The sequence below is a fragment of the Macaca nemestrina genome, chromosome 20, assembly GCF_043159975.1.
Source record: "Macaca nemestrina isolate mMacNem1 chromosome 20, mMacNem.hap1, whole genome shotgun sequence".
NCBI classification, from domain to species: domain Eukaryota; kingdom Metazoa; phylum Chordata; class Mammalia; order Primates; family Cercopithecidae; genus Macaca; species Macaca nemestrina.
The window spans coordinates 64,568,914-64,591,252 of record NC_092144.1 but is presented as its reverse complement, the minus strand read 5'-3'; the positions used below and the strand labels follow the sequence as shown (position 1 = coordinate 64,591,252).

Sequence of the window (22,339 nt, the reverse complement as noted above, 5' to 3'; positions counted from 1 at the left end):
ACATGGTGAAACCCCGTCTCTACTAAAAATACAAAAAACTAGCCGGGCGTGGTGGCGGGCGCCTGTAGTCTCAGCTACTTGGGAGGCTGAGGCGGGAGAATGGCGTGAACCCGGGAGGCGGAGTTTGCAGTGAGCCGAGATCACGCCACTGTACTCCAGCCTGGGAGACACAGCGAGACTCCGTCTCAAAAAAAAAAAAAAAAAGAAAAAAAGAAAACGCTGACACCTCCTTTGTAAGTCCTGTTTCCCTCACCCAGCTTTGAACAACTGTGAAAGCAGAGACTCGGCCCAAGTGACCTGTGCACCCGGGACCAGGCACCGGGCTGCCAGGTGTGATGTCTTCAGAATTATTTACTGATGCACAGAGTAAAGTATGACCCAGAGAACCGGGCTTAGCTCTCAGCTGTAAATGTATAGCACTGTCTCAAGGTTAGCTCTTCACTTCTAGGAAGGTCTTTGGGGTCAGAAGAGCAGATCATTCCAACAAAGTCTCTGGGGTCATTGGAGATTCACAGGAGACACCTAGGACCAGCTGGGGGACTGCATCACTGCTCATCAGATCTGCTGGGTGTTTGTAGCTGGGTCTCTGGAGACAACCTGTGGCTGGGTTTCTGAAAATAGCCAGGTGACTATAGTTGGGTCTCTGAAAACAGTCAGGTGAATAAAGCTGGGTCTCTAGAAACAGCCAGACAACTGCAGCTGGGTCTCTAGAAACAGTCACAACTGTAGCTGTGTCTCTAGAAACAGCCAGACAACTAAAACGGAGTCTCTAGAAACAGCCAGACAACTGTAGCTGGAGCTCTAGAGACAGCCAGACAATTGTAGATGGGTCTCTGGAAACAGCCAGCTGATTAGAGCTTCGTTTCTAGAAGTAGTCAGGTGTATGTATCTGAGTCTCTGGAATCAATGGCAACACAGTCTATCCAAGGAGCTGGTCAATTGTAGAAGGAACCACCTGGTTAAGGAAACTTCTGGAAGCTGGTTAGAAAACTCGTCTCCAGCTCATGTCTCCTGGACAGCTGCCTGACTCGCTTTCCAGATGATGATGAGTCCAAGAGGAAGCCTTCCAAATGGCCGCTTCAGGCTTTTCCTAGAGTGACTTTATATCCTCAGGTGTAGAGGTCAGGTGGGCCTGGGGTCAGTGTCTGGCAATGGCTGCATATGTGCAGGACTCAGCCATGGGCTTTGTGGACTGTGGAGACACAGCCTGGGCTGTCCTCCGTGTGAGGGCCCAGTCGTCCAGCTGCGCATACATCACCTCCTGGGGGTCCCCTGCAGCCGGGGCCTGGGAGAGAGAGACCGAGGGTGAGGGAGTGCCTGGTGGAGGGTGAGGTGAGGGGCTGTGGGACTGGAGGGCTGTGGCGGCCATCTCCATGGGCCCCGAGGACCCTCTCCTGAAATTGCATCCGTGTGAAGAGCCCTCCCACAGGGTATTAGGGTTGGTCTATGTGACAATGAACAAGGCAGAAGGGAAGACTCCTGACTTCCAAGCTGAGGCAAAAGACATCGCGCTTCCGCCCCTCCCCGCCACCCATCCTTGGATCCCTCCCTCTGGGGGAATCCGCGGTGTGGAGAGGCCCCTGTGAGAGGAACAGAGGTTTCCTGTCCACAGCCGTGGGAGTGAGCGTCTTGGACGTGGATCCTCCAGCCCACGGGAGCCTTCAGATGCACACAGCCCTGGGCGACCTCTCGACAGCAACCTTAGGACAGGCGGTGAGCCGGAACCGCCCAGCTGAGCCACTCCTGAATTCCTGACCCAAGGAGCTGAGATTTTTTTTAAGCTGCTAAAAGTGAGGTACTTGAATAACTAGTAGGAAGGCTCACCGAGGTGTCCATCTCTCTGTCCTTCTCAGGAAGTCCACTGACTGTGGCCTTGTCTGGGGAAGAAAATACATGGCCAGTTTTCTAGGAAGGATGTCACAAGGCAAATCTGCCTGAGAACCCCCAACTTCAGTTGACATCCTGCACCCAATCTATAATACGACCTTCTAGAATGTTCCCAAAGATTCTTCCCTCCACTCCCCCCACATTGCATCTGGATTGGCACCAAGTCCCCACTTCCCCATCTCAGGCCTGTCCCTCCTCTTCCCCCTTCACCTTCTGTCCTCTCTAGAACATCAACAGCCAGGTCGTGCCTGAGAGGAAAAGTAAAAGTGAACCTCAGGGGCAGCCTGGCGGCAGAGGACTGGGTGGAGGCCCAGGAGTCATTCCCAGGGGCCTCACCTCTGCTGTGGCTTCTGCTCCTTGCCCTTGCTTCTGGGGGGCCCTGAGGACAGTTGGGGTATGAATTAAGGAGACCTTCTTCCTAGCCTCTCCTGACAGCTTCCCCAGGTCACTCCACCCTGACCCTGAGACCTACCCTGCTTTATCTGATTCTGGTGATGGAGGAAAAAGAGGACCAGAAGGAGGAGACAAAAGAGGAAGACCACTGAGACCCCGGTGAGAATATAAAGATGCTCAGCACTCAGGCCTTGGGAAGCAGGTGCATCTAAGAAAGACAGAAACAGGTTTTCAGCAGTGTGCATTTATTGAGCCCTTACTGTATATCACACACATGATGTGTGCTTGTCATAGACTTACTAATATATAAAATCTCTCAGGTAAATAGTAGTCCTGCAGCAGGGTGTGGTGGCTCACGCCTGTAATCCGAGCACTTTGGGAGGCCGAGGCCGAAGGACCACGAGGTCAGGAGATTGAGACCATCCTGGCTGACATGGTGAAGCCCCACGTCTACTAAAAACATAAAAATTAGCCAGGTGTGGTGGCGCATGCCTGTAATCCCAGCTACTCGGGAGACTGAGGCAGGAGAATTGCTTGAACCCGGGAGGTGGAGGAGGCAGTAAGCTGAGATCACGCCACTACACTCTAACCTGGGCAACAGGGCGAGAGTCTGTCTCAAAAATAATAATAATAATAATAATCCTGCAGCACAGAGATCGTTAACCCCTTCCTCCACCACTGGGGTCCTGAGTGCTGGGGTCCTCTGCACAGGGACACAGCTGGCCATTAGCAGAGCAGGAATCTGATCAACCCCAAAGCCTGACCTCTTTCTCCTTCCCCAAGAGGTACACACTAGGCTCACCCTCCATGGCCCCCATCACTCACGATCATTGTGACTGTTGTCCAACGGCCTCTGCGTGGGTCCTGTGAGGGAGGAATCAGAAGGAAGAGGAGTTAGAGTCCTGAGCTGGACAGAGAAGGCTCTGAGTCCTCCCACATCCACTGTGGGGATCTCTCTTCACTCCCCACGACCCTGACAGCTCCTTCTAGACCAGCACTGACTAGTAGAGTCTTCTGTGATGATGGAAACTTTCTACATCTACTGTCCAGTATGAGAGTCACACGTAGCTATTGATATTTAAATTTATCCAAAGTTCAATGGCATGACAAGCCGGCTGCACTGTCTGCATCTCGAGGGCTCAGTGTGACCCACGTGCCTGACGCCATCCCTACCGGATGGTGCAGATACAGCGCGTTTCCTGGGCGTGAAGCTGTGGTAGACATCGCTGCTGTCTGCCCTCCGCGGATCTAGGAAGAGACCAACTACCCGCAAGAAGAGGAAGGGAGACCTTCCCTCCCTGACCTCCTTCTGGGTTCCCACCAGAGTGCAAGAATCCCCCTGTCTGATTTTATCTGCCCTCGCGGCAGCCCCCTGATGGGGATGTAACCCGCCCTCCTGTGGGAAGAATCCAAACCCAGATGTGCTCCTGTTTCCTGAAGCCCTGCAGCTAGCGGGCGAGTGTGTGCGGCGCCGCCCAGGCTCCCTGCGCAGCGCATTCCGGGCCGGCCCGTCATCTCCTCGAACATTCACCCTCCTCTGCACAGTGCACGCCACTACCCAATTCACAGGTGACCAAATGGGGTCCTGCGGGGCTCCCCCAAACCCAGGGTCCGAGCCCACGTGTCCCTCTTCCAGGAACAGTGGTCCCTCCCCTCCCCTGCTGCCGAGGCAGCATCTTCAATATCCTTCCAGAAAGGCAGACATTCTATTTTGGAGTGTCCTTTCCTCTTGCCTCGTCCACGGCCCAAAGTCCAGGACACCACCCGTAATTCTACACCGTGACTTCCTGGGTTTGGTCTTCATAACATGTGCCACAATTTAAAATGTGCAATATTACAATTTTTATATTATTTATAGTTATATGTATCATGTGCTATGCAAACATAAAATATAACAAATATATATTTTAATTATGCAATCTTGGCATATACATTATAATTTAATGTATATAATGTTAATTGTATGTGATTTATAATTACTTATAATATATATTACATATATTCACTATAATATATAATGTATAATGTTTATTACATATAAATATATAATTAAATATAAAATGTTTCTATTATAATTATAAACCATAGAAATAGATTATATATTTATGTTTGTACCTATGTTTATTAATTATAACACCCGGCCAGGCGCGATGGCTCAAGCCTGTAATCCCAGCACTTTGGGAGGCCGAGACGGGCGGATCACGAGGTCAGGAGATTGAGACCACCCTGGCTAACACGGTGAAACACCATCTCTACTAAAAAATACAAAAAAACTAGCCGGGCGAGGTGGCGGGCGCCTGTAGTCCCAGCTACTCGGAGGCTGAGGTAGGAGAATGGCGTGAACCCGGGAGGCGGAGCTTGCAGTGAGCCGAGATCGCACCACTGCACTCCAGCCTGGGTGACAGAGCAAGACTCCGTCTCAAAAAAAAAAAAAAAAAAAATTATAACACCCGCAAGTTATTACACTATATATTGTAAATATAATATCTTTCATATAATATAGTATACATTATAGTGATATGTGGTGATACGTTAACATATTTTATTATATAATTATGTTCCTTATATGTGTAATATATGATGTGAACATATTTAATGTAATTGAAATGATAGCTCTGAAATTCTCCATTGCAAATCATATCTTTTTATTTGTATATGCATGTATGGGAATCTGTGCATTTCTAATGCTCATTCTAATTATTTCTCCCCATTGAAGTTCACAAGACTGGAGGCCATTTCTCCTCATTCACGATGCGTCAAATCCGGAGCCTTCAGTGCCTGTCACAGTCCCTGTGGGGACAAAATACTTCCTCAGTGTTAATAGCAGCACCCCTCCTTTGGGGTTTTCTAATCAGCTCTGATGTCAGCGCCGTGTCTACCTGAACTCAACTCTCCCCTAAACGATTCTACCAGGACAGTTATTTTACTGCCTATGTTTCACATGAGGAATTTGGGACACAGGAGGTTTGGGTGAGTCACCATCAGGCATGGAGCCGGGGGGGTGGCAGAACCACCGGAATTTGAACCATGAACCCAGCAATCTGGCTGCAGGAGGGTCTGTCCTCGTAACCTTTATATGTCACTGCATGAAAGGTGGGAGAGGAGAGAGGGAAGGAGAGGGAGAGAGAGAGAGAGAAAGAGAGGGTAGATATTCCCGCAGACAGAAGGCTAATAAAAACCAGACACTGGACTTGAACCAGGTCAGCTGGACTCAGGAGCACATCCGGTCCCGCTCAGGCAGCCCAGGAGCCTCTGAGGGGGTCCGGATGGAGCACAGCATGGCTCCTCCCACCTCCCTATGTGGCTTCAGCCCCTGGTCCCGCCTGCCTGAGCTCACAGCCCAAGCCTCACAGGCCGTCACTGGGTGACCAAGGACGACCACTCTGGTGATGAGAACACAGGTGGGGAAGGGTCCGCGGATGGCTTATGACCCCGTGTCCTCCCCTGGGAGGTTCTGGTCACAGATCACAGGAGGAGATGGACAACTTGAGACCCAGGGACTTGGGGCAGCTTCACTTCAATCACACAGAGTCCAGGGCCAGAGCCAGGGGCAGCTTCTCTCCCATCACAGAGTCCAGGGCAGAGCCAGATGGAAGGGAAGCCTCATGGCTTCATCCTGGTCACTGTTCACAGGCTACGTCTCCTCCCTGTGGCACCCTCCTTTTAAGGGACCTTACTCCACTGTTCAGGCTTCCCCCGGAGATCAGAGAGCCAATAGGAGCATCACCGTCCCTCTTCGGGTGTCCCAGGTTGGAGGTGAGTTCTAAGTCCCTCCATCAGGTGCAGAGCAGGGTGAATGGTGAGGCCACGCCCACAAGGGGGCAGCGTGGAGCTCGGGAGACGCCGAAAGTCTGGGGTGGGGCTGCCCGGGTGGGTGGCCCCTGCCCCTGCCCCTGCCCCTGCCCCTGCCCCTGCCCCTTCATAGCCTTGTGCCTTTAAGCAAGAAACTTTAGTTTATGTTTTGCATATTAGAGAGGAGGAGGAGTTAGACAACCAGACTAGTACCTCCCCCGGAGACTGGTGCTTGCACTAAGTGTTTTCCACAGTTCCTGGCATGGAACGAGGTTACAATCACGGTACCATTGTTGCTATGGTCTCTAGGAGCATTAGCCACCTCCCAGAGCCGGGCGGGTGTCAGTTCCTTCCCGTGGCCTCCCTAGACCTTGACTCCAAGCCCAGGGCCGAGGGCTGGACTCGGAGCTGCATCCCCAGCACAGATCCCACTGCAATCCCTTCCGGCTGAGGACCCTGCTACTGACCAGCTGAGGAGTCGGGCTCTGTGACGGGGGAGTCCGTGTCTCCAGAGGTTTCTGTAAACAGAGGCAGGAGAAGGATGTAGAACCCGTCCCAACCAACCTGCCCTCCTCCACCCTGAGCCCCCGTCCAAAGGCCGCATGGCCATCAGGCAATCCCAGACAATGTCCCGAGACTCCTGAGACAACGGGGCAGGGGACAGGAGGCTGGGGAGAGCCCCGCTGCTTGCCCCATTCTCCCTGGGGCTGGTCACTCCCTCTGCTCCTCCCACCACAAGCTCTGCTTGACCTCAGGGGACCTTTGAGGTCCTGGGGGGACATGAAGGTGGGTTGGAGCCTCTCCAGTGGACTTTGACTCCAGGACATCTCGGGTTGAGCACACACAGGGGTGCGTGTGGTCACATACCAAAGGTTTTCCCAAAGCCCTGTCCAGCCCTGACCAGGGGCCATCCCTGGGCCCTGTGCTCTGCCCAGTGGGAGATGAACCACACCAGGAGAAGCACATTGCCTGGGGCAGGTTCTGGCTCAGTGGAAAGGAATAACAAGTGAGACCATCCATCCTGTGTGAAAAGACACTCATCCCCTTGTAGGGGGGTCGCCCCCTAATCTCTGGGAACCCACTCCCCACCCAGCCAAGCAGAGCCAGCTCTGAGCCCACCGGATGCTGGGGCTGAGTGTCCAGGCCATCCGTGGTGTCCGGAGGAGACCAGGGCTCCAGGGACCTAAGCAGGTGCGAGGGCAGAGGGGAGGTGTGTGCAGAGGGAGAGGGGGAGAGGAGGGCTTGGGGGTCAGGAGGAGGGCAAGGGTGGCCACAGAGAGAGGGCAGCAGCTGGGACAGGGTCCAGGGACCTGGGGATAAGCTCGAAGGCCGAGCTGAGACTGGGGCAGCGTCCAGGTGACGTTCTCACCTTTCACCACCAGGTCCAGGTAGTCGCTGTGCTCAGACCATCGGGGGGTCTTATAATAGATGCAGCGATAAAGCCCAGCATTGGCTTCACTTACTGAGTCGATGCGGAATCTGGCCTCGGACTCAAATGGACCAAGTCGAAACACATTGTAATTATCTTTATACTCAAATCTATCCTCCCTCTCCAGGCGGAATGCGTAAACGCCAACCGGGCCCCGGCACTGGAGGGTCACAGGCCTCCCCAGGGGGATCACGGTGCCTGGCTCAGCCGAGATGGAGGGTCTGGGCAGGGGCCCTAGGAGGGAAGCAGAGAAGGACCTCAGCGTCCACCATAGGAAGTCACCATGCCACACATGTCATTTTAGCGTCACATGTCAGGGATTTTAGCAATTTTGTAGAGTTGTGCAGCCACGACCACAGCCCAACCTTAGAACATCGCCAGGCCTCCTGCACCTTCTACATGTGCGGGAATCCTCATCGGTGCAGAGTTATTTTCCCAGTTGACAATAAGGACCCCGAGACTTGCTCACAACTTGGGCCTTGCTCAGGGTCACGTGGGAAGTGTCGGAGCAGCCTGGGGCCCCTCATGTCTGCCGAGAGCCCAGGGCCACTTTCCAGAGGGACAGAGGGCGGGAGGGGGCACAGGACGGGGATGACAGGGTCATTCGTGAAGGACAAGGGACAGGGGTGCGAGGGCTCTGGAGATGGCTCGTGCTGGGGCCTGAAGGGCACTGGCCGGTCCCCGGGTGGGACTGAGTGTGGGACGGGGGTTGCCAGGCTCCTGTGAGGGTCCGATGGGGTGAGGGTGAAGCCCCCAGCCCTGACCCAGCCCTGATCTGCTCACAGCAGACGCCCAGCCCGTGACAGGTCCCCATTGCTAATGCAGGTCTCTGTGGAGACACCACCTCTGGGTTTTCCTCTAGTTTCTACTTTCTCCTCAGCCGAATTTGCATTTCCTTGTTATTAAAGCTCTTGAAAAACCCCATTTATCTCAACTGGGCTTGGGGTGGAGGAGGAAGGGCGGGTTTGATGCCCTGAAACAGGAAGGTTGTGTCAAAATTAGCAAAATCCCTGAGCAGGGCAGAGAGCTGGCAGGGCTTCAATTCGCTCATCCCGTCTTCATTCATTCTTTGTTATTGCCAGATTAAAACTGCATATATTGCAGGTGTACAACATGATGTGTTGGTACAGATACACACTGTGGACTCGCTGAATCAAGCTAATTCATATAACCTTACTTTGCATAGTTAATTTTTGTGGTAAGAACATTTAAAATCTGCCTCTTAGCGATCTGAAAGCATACAATACATTGTGATTAACTCTAGTCCTTATGTTGCACAGTCTTGAACTTACTCTCTCTGTCTAGACGAAATTTTCTATCCTTTGACCAGCATCTCCCCAAACCCACCCATTTGTTCATTTTTCTTTCTTTTAACCGTATCTCAGTTACTTATCAATCCGTTTAAAGACATTTTTCATGAGCTGCTAATTCCACAAATGTGAGAAACACACACAGGGTGCCTGCCCTTTGGAGGTGGACGTCTTGAAGGGAGGACAGATACTGATGGGAGAATTGTCCAAATCTGCAGCTGGGAACTGCAGTTAAGTTTCCTGTGGGTAAGCGCAGGAATCTAGGGGACAGGTGGGCGGTGCAGCTGACCTCCTCTGCAAAGTCAGGGGAAGCACTCTCTGAGCTGAACGCTGAGGGAGGGGTAGAAACTACCTGAACTGAGCAGACAGGTGACAGCAGGGCACTCACAGTGGGAAAATCAGCCAGTGAGTGTTCCTCAAAGGATACAACGTTTCAGTTAGAGAAGAGAAATAAATTCGAGAGGCATCATGTACAGCTCGGTGACTACAGTTAATAACAACATATTACATTATTGGACATTGTTAATCAAGGTGATTCTAAGCGTTCTCACCACAGAAAATGATTAGCACAGGAGGAATGCCTACGTTCCCCAGCTCGATGTAGCCATTCCGCGCTGTGTGCAGAGGCCACAACATTACACTGGACATGACAAATACATGCAATTTGCATTGGTCAATTTTAAACTGAATTAATTAATTTTTAAAAATCAGACCAGGCGCCGGGTGTCTCACGCCTGTAATCCCAGTACTTTGGGAGGCCAAGACGGGCGGATCACCTGAGATCAGGAGTTCAAGACCAGCCTGATCAACATGGTGAATCCCCGTCTCCACTAAAAATACAAAAACATTAGCCAGGCATGGTGGCAAGTGCCTGTAGTCCCAGCTACCTGGGAGGCTGAGGCAGGGAGAACTGCTTCAACCAGGGAGGCAGAGGTTGCAGTGAGCCAAGACCAAACCATTGCACTCCAGCCTGGGTAACAAGAATGAAACACCATCTCAAAAAAAAAAAAAAAAAAAAAATTCAGCATGTGAGATGGCCTGATGTTGAACAGAATATGGAGTGTTCAAGAAAGTGAAAGAACCTGGAGGAATGTAGAGATGGGTGAGCCCAAAGTCACAGGGACAGGATGTGGCTGGGAAAATGGGCATGTCCAGACCAAAGAGAGGTACACAGGTCTGATTCTATCTGAAGATAAACAGGGGAAGAGCTCTGAGAAAAAAAAAAAAAAATTCATCTTACAATGAGATATTAAATGAAAAATTTTGAATACAATTTAAAAACTGTGGAAAGTACAATGGTCATGTCTGTGCTTTCGCAAATCACAACGTCCCTGGGGTCAGGAAGGCAGCAGGCAGCAGTGGCATGGACAGGCTGAGGCCGGCCTCGGGGAGCCACGGAGGAGAGAGGGGCCGTCACCAGGGGGAGACATAGGAAAAGTCAGTAAAGAGAGAGGGAAAGATGAGAAAAATTGAGAGTGAAATCACCAGGACTGGGTGACATGATGCATCTAGGAGGATGGAGAAGAGATGGAATGTTCAGAGTCTGCCCTTTGTGACTGTCACGTTCCCCGCCAAGAAGCTGCCGAGTGAAGTGTGGGCTGGTCTGGGGAAAACTGCCGGGCTCAGCCTTGGTGGTGTTGGGTTTGAATTCTCGTTGTAGAAATTGGTGTGTGGAGGTGACACCTGCACTCCCAGGGTGACCGCAGAGCTACTCACAGCCTCCAAGACCTGGAAATAACCTGAGTGTCCACTGCCAAATGAATGGATGAGGAAAATGTGGTGTGTCTATGCAATGGAATATTATTCAGCCCTAAAAAAGGAAGGACGTTGTATCATTTGCAACAACATGGATGAACCGGAGGACATTATGCTAAGTGAAATAAGCCGGGCACAGGAAAACAAATACCACATGTGGAATCTAAAAAAGTTCATCTCAGCTAGGCGTGGTGGCTCATACCTGTAATCCCAGCACTTTGTGAGGCCGAGGTGGGTGGATCACCTGAGGTCAGGAGTTCGAGACCAGGCTGGCCAACATGGTGAAACCCCGTCTCTACTAAAAACACAAAAATTAGCCAGGCGTGGTGGCAGGCACCTGTAATCCCAGCTACTCGGGAGGCTGGTTCAGAGGCAGGAGAACTGCTTGAACTCAAGAGGTGGAGATTGCAGTGAGCCGAGATTGTGCCACTACACTCCAGCCTGGGTGACAGAGTAAGACTCCATCCCAAAACAAACAAAAAAGGTCATTTCACAGAGGTAGAGATTAGAATGATGATATTAGAGGCTGCAGATGGGGGGCTTGGGAAAGACACAGATCAAATGGTACAAAGTTTCAGTTAAACAGGAGGGTAAGTTTTTGAGATCTATTGCACAGCAGGCGGACTATAGTTAATAATAACTTATGATATATTTCAAAATTGCTAAAAGTAGATTTTAAATGTTCTCGTCACTATAAGTATGTAATGTGATTGTTATGTTATTTAGCCTTATTTAATCTTTCCACAATGTTTACATACATTGTAACATCACGTGGTAACCCACAAACATATACAATTATTTGTCGATTAAAAATAAGATTTTTGGCTGGGTGCAGTGGCTCACGCCTGTAATCCCAATACTGTGGGAGGCTGAGGTGGGCAGATCATAAGGTCAGGAGTTCGAGACCAGCCTGGCCAATATGGTGAAACCCTGTCTCTTCTAAAAATACCAAAAAAAAAAAAAAATTAGCTGGGGGTGGTGGCATGCACCTGTAATCCTAGCTACTCAGGAGGCTGAGGCAGAAGAATCGCTTGAAACTGGGAGGCAGAGGTTGCAGTGAGCCAAGATTGTGCCACTAGTCTGGGTGATGGAGCGAGACTCCATCTCAAAAATAAATAAATAAATAAAATAAAATATAAGATTTTTGAAAATAAGAAAAGCAAAATATGACAGGTAGAGAATGAAGGAGCGAAAGGGGTGAGGGTTATGCATTTTACATCTGGAATAGTTTGCAATCTAGGGTATACTTAAAGGGGTCCCTCCGGCCCTCTAAGCATCAACATCACTCCCACCCAGAACTGCCCTTGGGGTGCCAGAGGGGACGGGGAAGACGGGACGAAGGTGTGACTCACCCTCCTGCGCGTGGATCGTCTGGGCCAGGCAGAGCACTGCAAGAGAAGCCCCAGTGAAAAAAATGCCACCACCCAGTCTCCTTACAGGGCTGCTATCGAAAGGGGGCTGGATGGAGCTGGGGGGCGTTCAGCATTTCATCAGGACCAAACCAACCCTCCTTGACATCGCTATCTCGGTGCAATCCTTCTTGCTGCAAAATGGTTTCAAGATAAATCCCAAAGTCTCCTCTTCCAAAAAGGCTCCCGCTCCCCCAGCCCTTCTTTTTGGTGGTGTTGTTGGAGACGGAGTTTTCTTCTTGTCACCCAGGCTGGAGTGCAGTGGCGCGATCTCGGCTCACTGCAACCTCCGCCTCCAGGGTTCAAGCAATTCTCCTGCCTCAGCCTCCCTAGTAGCTGGGATTACAGGCGCCCGCCACCACGCCCGGCTAATTTTTGTATTAGTAGAGATGGGGTTTCACCACGTTGGCCAGGCTGGTCTCAAACTCCTGACCTCATGATCCGCCCGCCTCAGCCTCCCAAAGTGCTAGGATTACAGGCGTGAGTACCGCGCCTGGCCCCCCAAGCCCTTCTTAAAGCTGACCTCATCCCCATACCCGGGTCCCTGTTTTTAGGACAAGGTCTTCTCTGGTCAGATTTAGGCCCCGGGGAGAGCAGCAGGGCAGTCCTGGGGGAGGAGGACACTTTCCTTCCCAGAATCTTCTGCACTGGAGTCAGGCTTGAGTAGGGAACTTTCCAGACCTCCCGACCCCCTTTCCAGCCTCCCCGCTGCCTCCAGGACTCACCTAGGCCCAGGAGGGCGGTGGGGTAGCGATACATGGCCCTGGTCCCAGCAGTCCGGCCTGGCCTGGGACGCACCAGTGCAAGGACACAAGCCGACAGGATGTGCTGTCCAGGGGCCTCCTGCCTGTGGGGTTTCCACAGCAACTGCCTCACACAAAAGGAAGAGCTTTCCGTTCTGTTCTTTCCGCCCTTCCCACTAGTGAAATGAGAGGGAAGGCCTTGGCCTCTGAAAAACGCTGCTTACCCGCATGATCAGATGACTCTAAACTAGTTACCTGATGTGTCAGCCTCTTTCTAAATCTACGGGACAAGGCAGAATAAAGGTCGGGCAACCAACTGACTTGGACGTCATCCCAGCTCCACACGTTAACGACCACCGCTCCTGGGCAGGACGTTACAAAACTAGAAGTTGACATTTCCTCGTAGTTAAAACGAGAGTCATAGAAATCCTTCCCCAAGTTTTTAATATTGTGATCTCTGCTAAAATCCCAGCAAGGTATGTAACGCGTTAAGAAAAATCCTACAGTGAGCTGGGCGCGGTGGCTCACACCTGTAATCCCAGAACTTTGGGAGGTTGAAACACTGTACACTCACTATAGAGAACAGTGGGGAGGTTCCTCAAAAAAACAAACATAGAGCTACCATATGGTAGCTAAGTCCACTTCTGGGTGTATATTTAAAAGAAACAGACCAAGCACCGTGGTTCACGCCTGTAATCCTGGCACTTTGGGAAGCTGAAAAATTGTGCACTCACTCTAGAGAACAGTGAGGAGGTTCCTCAAAAACCTAAAAATAGGCCGGGCGTGGTGGCTCACACCTGTAATCCCAGCACTTTGGGAAGCCGAGGAGGGCGGATCACAAGGTCAGGAGATCGAGACCATCCTGGCTAACATGGTGAAACCCCATCTCTACTAAAAATACAAAAAACTAGCCGGGCGTGGTGGCGGGTGCCTGTAGTCCCAGCTACTCGGGAGGCTGAGGCAGGAGAATGGCGTGAACCCGGGAGGCAGAGGTTGCAGTGAGCTGAGATCACGCCACTGCACTCCAGCCTGGGCCACAGAGCGAGACTCTGTCTCAAAAAAAAAAAAAAAAAAACTAAAAATAGAGCTACTATATGGTCCAGTAATCAATCCCACTTCTGGGTCTACATTTCAAAGAAACAAATTCAGTATGCGAAGAGCCATCTGAACTCCCCCGACCACTGCGGCACTATTCACAATAGCTAAGACGTGAAGTTCATCTAAATGTCCATTGACAGATGAATGGACGTGGAAAATGTGGTACACGCACACAGGGGAATACTACTGAGCCTTAATAAGGAAGACAATTCTGCCATGGGTGACAACACAGACGAACTCTGAGGACATCACGCCAAGCGATGCAGATGCAGAGACCAAGTACTGCATGATGCCACTTACAGGGGTCTGCAGAGTCACCAGAGTCACATCACAGCAGTCAATGGTGGTTACGGGGGCTGGGAGGAGGGGAAAATGGGGAGTTATTAACAAACAGGACCTAGAGGTCTGCTGTCCGACATATGACCTATGGTCGACAATAATGTCTTGTTCACTTGAAATTTGTTAAGAGACAGAGCTCATATTAAATATTCAAACAACGATATACAATAATAAATATTATATATAAATAATTATGATGATTACATATAATCACAATATAATTAATATATTATTATTTAAAATTGTTTATCATTTTATATATAGTCATTACATATATAATTGTTTATATATAATAATATAGCAAATTATAATAGTTTTATATGTAATTGTCAATATATAAACTATTATAATTATTAATTATATATATACAAGTTCATACCTAATTGTTAATATATATAAACTATTATAATTATATATATACAATTAACAATTTGTGTGTGTGTGTGTGTGTGTGTGTGTGTGTGTGTGTGTGTGTGTGTGTGGAGATGGAGTCTTGCTCTGTTGCCCAGACTGGAGTGCAGTGATGTGATCTTAGCTCACTGCAACCTCCGCCTCCCAGGCTCAAGCAATTCTCTTGCCTCAGTCTCCCGAGTAGCTGGGATTACAGGCATCTGCCACCACGCCTGGCTAATTTTTGTATTTTAGTAGAAATGGGATTTCACCATGTTAGCCAGGCTGGTCTCCAACTCCAGACCTCATGTGATCCACCCATCTCAGCCTCCCAAAGTGCTGGAATTACAGGCATGAGCCACTGCGCCTGGCCCCTTTAACAATTTTAATTGTTATTATATATATTATGTATAATACACACACACACAAACACATACTCACTCTCTCTCCCTCTACTAAGATGAGTTCTCTTCCCCTCATCCCACAGTGTCATTTGGCTCCAGGTGGGGGTGGTGGGGGTGAGGTGGTCCAACAGCACATGCAAAATCCCAAAGGGGTTGAATGGTAAGGAGATGGTGCTTAGAACCTGGCATTAAGGTGTGGGGCCAGATGGGCACCCAGCTGGGTGCTGGAACGAGGAGCAGGACCAGGACAAGCAATGCATTTCGGCATCATGGAGCTAGGGGGACAGCAGCCCACCCTATCATGGATTCTCATCTCTGCTGCTTCTGAGGACACTGGGGAGCTTGTCTCCAGGTGTAACTGTCGCAGACATTGATGAGGGTCTGCACCGCAGCCATTACTCACTTCTTCCTTAACAACCAAAACCAGTTCTGTTTGAGTGGCTATGCTCCAAGCCCAGGGAGCAAGTGGGAGGGAAATGGAGTCTAGATTAAGGCGATTTTAGCAATCCCATTTTCAGGGTTTGATTCAGAGCAGGGCATATGACCAGATATGACCAATAATACTTAAGGCAGAATAGAACAATGTTCCTGGAAATCATATTTATCTCTTAATAACAGAGGGTTTCAAAAAAAAAAAAAGAAAAGAAAAGAAAGTTTTTTGCATCAGAATAGTCCAAACATTTCAAAAACATTGAAACATTCCATCATAATCACTACATTGCAGACTAGTCCTCCTCCCGAGACGCGGTGACTGTAATGATCTCAAGCTGGGATCTCATGGACAGACAGGGGAACTCAAGCTAAACCCTGGTCCTCCCAGAGCTCTGCACAATGCAGTCCCGGGTATGTTCTTTCAATCTAATCCAATGTTCTGTGAATATGTTAGACTGAGCCCATAAGACAGCAATCCATCTAAAAAATAACAATAAACCAACTAAAACTGCTTAATATAATATATTAAAAATTATTTTTAGGCCAGGCACAGTGGCTCACGCCTGTAATCCCAGCACTTTGGGAGGCCAAGGCAGCCGGATCACAAGGTCAGGAGATCAAGACCATCCTGGCTAACACGGTAAAACCCCGTCCCTACTAAAAATACAAAAAAAAAAAAAAAATTAGCCAGGCATGGTAGCGGGCGCCTATTGTCCCAGCTACTCAGGAGGCTGAGGCGGGAGAATGGTGTGAACCCGGGAGGCGGAGCTTGCAGTGAGCCGAGATGGTGCCACTGCACTCCAGCCTGGGCGACAGAGCGAGACTCCGTCTCAAAAAAAACAAACAAACAACAAAAAAAAACCTTTTTTTAATGCCTCAAAGATATAAAAAGTAAGTGAAGGCTGTGCAGTCAAAAATTAAAGAAAGACGGAATCCCGAGACTCCAGCTGAATACTGAACCTGGTGCTCACCTTGATGATAAGGAATTAACTGAGCTTTATTTTCATGGTTTTGTAAATCATGGGGAGAAGCACAGACTGCAGGGGTGCACATTCCAAAAGCTTCCAGCTCATCCTAAGAATGATTTCGCCGGACGCAGTGGCTCACGCCTGTAATCCCAGCACTTTGGGAGGCCAAGTGGGTGGATCACGAGGTCAGGAGATCAAGACCATCCTGGCTAACATGGTGAAACCCCGTCTGTACTAAAAATACAAAAAACTAGCCGGGCGTGGTGGTGGCGCCTGTGGTCCCAGCTACTCGGGAGGCTGAGGCAGGAGAATGGTGTGAACCCGGGAGGCGGAGCTTGCAGTGAGCTGAGATCGCCCCACTGCAGTCCAGCCTGGGAGACAGAGCGAGACTCTGTCTCAAAAAAAAAAAAAAAAAAGAATGATTTCAAATCACTCTCCAGCTTCTCGTGGTTGCAAGGAATACTACATTTGTTTGGAAACTTAGCATCAAACCAAGTGGCTCCTGAGAATGACTTTCCTGCTTCTGACTCTTCTTTTACTTGCAGGATGGTTTCTCTGTAGGAGAGTCTCCTTCAGCGATTTTTCACTTCAGCGATTTTTAATCAGCTTTATCAAGGAATCCTTGGCAGACAAACTGCCTTCATTGAAGCTGTGCAACTCAGTGAATTCTGACAGCTGTGAAACCACCAACATAGCCAAGAGTTTCCTCACTACTCACTAACATCAAAGGTCACAGAACACATGGGCAGTTACTCTGGGTTTTTCCATAAAAGGAGTGATACAGAGCTGTCCTTGCTCCATATTCTCAGAGGACCCCTCCGCCTTTGCATTCCTCTAAGACTTTGATCCCAGCTGGAGAAAGTGTACGTCCAAGGCATGCTACAGATCCAGCAGAGCACAGCTTACTCGTTCAAAAATGTTACTTGGGGAGGTCAGGAGATCGAGACCATCCTGGCTAACACGGTGAAACACCGTCTCTACTAAGAAATACAAAAAACTAGCCGGGCGAGGTGGCGGGCGCCTGTAGTCCCAGCTACTCGGGAGGCTGAGGCTGGAGAATGGCGTAAACCCGGGAGGCGGAGCTTGCAGTGAGCTGAGATCCGGCCACTGTACTCCAGCCTGGGCGACAGAGCAAGACTCTGTCTCAAAAAAAAAAAAAAAAAATGCTACTTGGACTGGGCGCGGTGGCTCATGCCTGTAATCCCAGTACTTTGGGAGGCCAAGATGGGCAGATCACAAGATAAAGAGTTCAAGACCAGCCTGGCCAACATGGTGAAACCCCTTATCTACTAAAAATACAGAAAGTAGCTGGGCGTGGTGTGGCGTGCACCTATAGTCTCAGCTACTCAGGAGGCTGAGGCAGGAGAATCACTTGAACCCGGGAAGCGGAGCTTGTAGTGAGTCGAAATCATGCCCCTGTACTCCAGCCTGGGCAACAGAGCAAGACTCCATCTAAAAAAAGAAAAGAAAAAGAAATAAAAACATTACTCGTTGTGGGATGCACAGGCATGGAGTAATGATTCTCACACTAGACTCAGATACACACACAATATTTGCAACTTAAATCAAATTAAATACCAATTAAATGTCAAGTGGAAAGACAACAACTACATAAATAAAATGACATAAGATGCAACGTGAAATGTCATTCAAAGAAGAATTTGCATTAGAATAGTTCAAATATTTCAAAACTATTCCAGCACAGTCACTGCGTTGCTGACCAGTCTTCCTCCTGACATGTGGTCGCCGTAGTGATCTCAGGCTTGGACCTCGTGGACAGACTGGGGAACTCAAGCTAAACCCTGGTCCTCACAGAGTTCAGCACATTGCAACCCTGTGTCTTTCCTTCCAATCGAATCCAATCTCAAGGTCCCCAGTTCCTGAGCAGCCCTGGCTTGGCTCAGCCAAAGGGAAGTGTCTAGAGAATCTGAGTCTCGACTGCCCGGAGGTCTGCACTTCTTGCCGTTTTCAGGAGATTCAACTGCAAAGCCCTCCCCAGGTCATCCACATTGGCTCACGTGTCTGTGCCCCACCCTTCCTGCCTGGGAGAAGCCTCTTGTTCAGCCGAAAAAGCAACCTGAGGGTGAGGTGGTAGCAGGGACTCACCCACGTCTCTCGCCATCTTCGGGCCCGGAGGGAGCCCTGGAAGGAAGACCTCAAGACGATGGTCATCTCCACAGGATTCCCACCCTGCCCCTGGCTTTGTCCTGAACATTAGCCTTGGCGGCCTGGCCCGGGTTCCGATGGTGGATGAACCTGGCTTTCCACGGGCTCCCACCTCCAGCCTGCGCTGTGGAGAGACCAGGTCCTCGGAACCGTATTTTAACCTTGTCCTCCCTTCCCTGCCGGGGTTTACCAAGACGTAGCGGGTGTCGTCGATGTGAAAATGCTTCTGCTATACCAGAGTCAGGAACTGAGCAAAACTGAAAAATGCACAGGATGTGGTCCGCCAGGTGCTAGCATCACAGCTCTAATCTTTAACAAGGTCCAACCGCAGGCACGGAAATAAACAGCTTCTCCCTGCCCTGTACACGTCTCCAATTTTACCCAGGATGGGGCTGAGGAAGCAACACAGATTCACAAATTTTACTTTTTTTTTTTCTTGCATGAGAGCCAAGGCAATAGGAGGCAAGGCTTGCTCCCTAGTTAGTGCCTGACAGGAACCGTATCTCCGTCCCAATCCTTCTATTCAAAGTAGGCGCAATTTGCTTTTACCAAATGTAAAACTCACGTCAAAACCGTGGTGTGAGTATTTACACCAGAGAAATCGGCAAACGCTACACGTCAGGGTTGTTTTTTGTTTTTCCTTTTGCTTTTTTTTACAGAGAACTGATGGTCAAGCCTTTACCAGCACACCACTGGTAAATTTCCAAGGGCCAATTTAAAGAAAAATTTTTTTTACAGAACACATAAAAAAAATCAATGTGAAGTCAACATGCTCCAGGAAAATCAGAGAATTGATAAAGCATGACTATTTCTGTAGCACATACTCCACCCTGTTTCCCCCTCCTATCTCAGCTACCATAATCAGCATCTGAAGTCTTATGTTCAAATTTCCCTTGTACATTTGTATATATAGTGTTCTCTCATCGATGTATCTATTTGGCGTGTGTGTGTATATATATGTAGGCTGTCATCTTTATTTATTCATTTATTCATTTATTTGAGACAGGGTCTCACTCCGTCACCCAGGCTGGAGTGCAGTAGCACAGTCTCAGCTCACTGCAGCCTCCACTTCCTGGGCTCCAGCAATCCTCCCACCTCAGCCTCCTGAGTAGCTGGGACCACAAGCACGTGCCACCACACTCCGCAGATTTTTTATTTGCTTTATTTTGTTTGATAGAGATGGAGTTTTGTCTTGTTGCCCAGGCTGGTCTCAAACTCCTGAGTTCAAGCTCACCCACCTCGTCCTCCCAAAGTGCTAGGATTACAAGTGTGAGCCCACACACTTGAGCCATGCTGTCATTTTGTTCTTGTCGCTGCTGTTGTGGCAACAGACTCTCACTCTGTCGCCCAGGCTAGAGGGCAGGGGCACCATCTCGGCTCACTGCAACCTCCGCCTCCAGTGTTCAAGTGATTCTCCTGCTTCAGCCTCCTGAGTAGCTGGGATTACAGGCACCCCCCACCACACCCGGCTAATTTTTGTATTTCTAGCAGAGACGGGGTTTCGCCATGTTGGCCAGGCTGGTCTCGAACTCCTGACCTCAGGTGATTCACCTGCCTTGACCTCCCAAAGTGCTGGGATTACAGGCACTCAATTTTAATTTTAGTGCAAAGTATAGTTTTCAAAACAATGTTTGCAATGTCATCAAATGTAGAATGAGCATGCATCAATGTTTCCTTAATTCATTCATGATGAAATCATCATCGAAAATTCCTATCTTTACCCAAATATTTAGCTTCTTCTGTTGCTCTTCATTTGTTCCTGCATTTCTCCATTTCCACTGGTATTATTTCCTCTTTTTTTTTTTTTTTTTTTTTTTTTTTGAGACGAAGTCTCGCTCTATCGTCCAGGCTGGAGTGCGGTGGCGCGATCTCGGCTCACTGCAAACTCCACTTCCCAGGTTCACGCCATTCTCCTGCCTCAGCTTCCCGAGTAGCTGGGACTACAGGCACTTGCCACCATGCCCGGCTAATTTTTTTGTATTGTTAGTAGAGACGGGGTTTCACCACATTAGCCAGGATGGTCTTGATCTCCTGACCTCGTGATCCACCCACCTCGGCCTCCCAAAATGCTGGGATTACAGGCGTGAGCCATCGCGCCCAGCTGGGATTATTTCCTCTTGTCCAAGCCTTTTATTCTGGCAACCAATGAACTTTTCACTCTTTCTATTGTTTTGCCTTCTCCAGAATGTCACATAGTTGGAATCAGACAGTGAATTCCCTATGTGGGCTGACTTCTTTCATGTAATGATAAACATTTAGCTCTCCTCCACGTCTTTTCGTGACTTGAGAGCTCCCATCTTCTTAGCACGGGATAATATTCCATTGTCTGGACACACAGTTAATCCACTCACTTACTGCAGGGCATCTTGATTGCTTCCAAGTTTGGGCAGTTATGAATAAAGCTACCGTAAAGATCCACATGCAGATTTCATGTGAACATATGTTTCAAACTTCCTCGGGTAAATACCAAGGAATGTAATTGCTGGATTCTATGGTAAGGCTATATTTAGTTTTAGAAGAAATTGCCACACTGTCTCCCAAAGTGGCTGGACCATTTCGTAATCCCACCAGCAATGAATGAGAGTTCCTGTTGCTCCACGTCCTCTCCAGTATGCCAGTATGTGGTATCGTCTGCGTTTTAGAATTTGGCCACTCTAATAGGTGTGTCGTGGTAACTTGGTTCCTAAGATACTGAGAGAGGTACAGAACACCAGCTGGGAAGTCAGCCAGAATGAGCTTCTCCTGTGACGTCCCGTCCCACAGCCTCAGTGACCTCGGATAAGCCACTTGCCCTATAAACTTCTCTCTTCTTTTTTTTTTTTTTTTTTTTGAGACGGAGTCTCGCTCTTGTCACTCAGGCTAGAGTGCAGTGGCACAATTTCAGCTGACTGCAACCTTCCACCTCCTGGGTTCAAACGATTCTTCTGCGTCAGCCTCCTGAGTAGCTGGGATTACAGGCACGTGCCACCACACCCGGCTAATTTTTGTATTTTTAGTAGAGACAGGGTTTCCCCACGTCAGCCAGGCTAGTCTTGAATTCCGCCTGCCTCGACCTCCCAAAGTGCTAGGATGACAGGCATGAGCCACCGCACTCAGCTACTTCCCTTATAAACTTTTCTAAACATCAATGTGTGACTATTCTTTCTTCAGAAGCCCAACCACCAATATTTATCAATTGCTTATTATCTGCTTGATGTTTGAGATTCAGGAGTGAACAAAACATATCCAGCCGCTGCCATCAACAGAGCTCTGAATCTAATGATGATAGGGACAGGATCAAAGAGCAAATCACAAATTATTTAGCTACTATTGTGAGATAAGAGTTAGGGTGACACTCACCACTATAGTAAGTAAGTCTTAAAACGCCAGCCGGGCGCAGTGGCTCACGCCTGTAATCCCAGCACTTTGGGAGGCTGAGACGGGGGGGTCACAAGGTCAGGAGATCGAGACCCTCCTGGCAAACACGGTGAAACCCCGTGTCTACTAAAAACACAAAAAATGAGCAGTGCGAGGTGGCGGGTGCCTGCAGTCCCAGCTACCGGGAGGCTGAGGCAGGAGAATGGCGTGAACCCAGGAGGCGGAGTTTGCAGTGAGCCCAGACCGTGCCACTACACTCCAGCCTGGGCGACAGAGCGAGACTCTGTCTCAAAAAAAAAAAAAAAAATACCGCTGGCTTAACATAATGAGGTTTGTCATCTCACTCACGTAAATGACCAATGAGGGTTTCTCTGGGCGGAATTTGAATTTTATCTCCAGGATGACTCAGGGACACCCGCTTCTTCCATCATATCATCCCCTTGGGCAATGGCGTCCCATCCTTCACA

The 22,339-nt window shown here is 49.3% G+C and overlaps 1 protein-coding gene across 4 annotated transcripts; it reads right to left on the bottom strand.

Annotated features, from left to right (window-relative positions):
* Positions 1-213: 213 nt before the first annotated feature.
* On the bottom strand, positions 214-13,355 carry LOC105497317 (leukocyte associated immunoglobulin like receptor 2). Of its 4 annotated transcripts, XM_071087831.1 has the most exons (8): positions 12,701-13,355; positions 11,919-11,954; positions 7,442-7,735; positions 6,540-6,590; positions 3,106-3,144; positions 2,360-2,488; positions 1,825-1,877; positions 214-1,285 (listed from the first exon to the last, which is right to left on the bottom strand). In XM_071087831.1, the coding sequence occupies exons 1-8, from the start codon at positions 12,732-12,734 to the stop codon at positions 1,139-1,141; spliced, it is 783 nt and encodes a 260-aa protein (XP_070943932.1). In that variant the 5' UTR covers positions 12,735-13,355; the 3' UTR covers positions 214-1,138. The 4 variants fall into 4 exon arrangements, with proteins under 4 accessions (XP_070943932.1, XP_070943933.1, XP_070943934.1 ...); XM_071087832.1 differs by lacking the exons at positions 214-1,285; positions 1,825-1,877 and adding an exon at positions 2,205-2,266 and having other exon boundaries at positions 12,701-13,350; XM_071087833.1 differs by lacking the exons at positions 214-1,285; positions 1,825-1,877 and adding an exon at positions 2,581-2,730 and having other exon boundaries at positions 2,412-2,488; positions 12,701-13,349.
* Between the last annotated feature and the right edge of the window lie 8,984 nt (positions 13,356-22,339).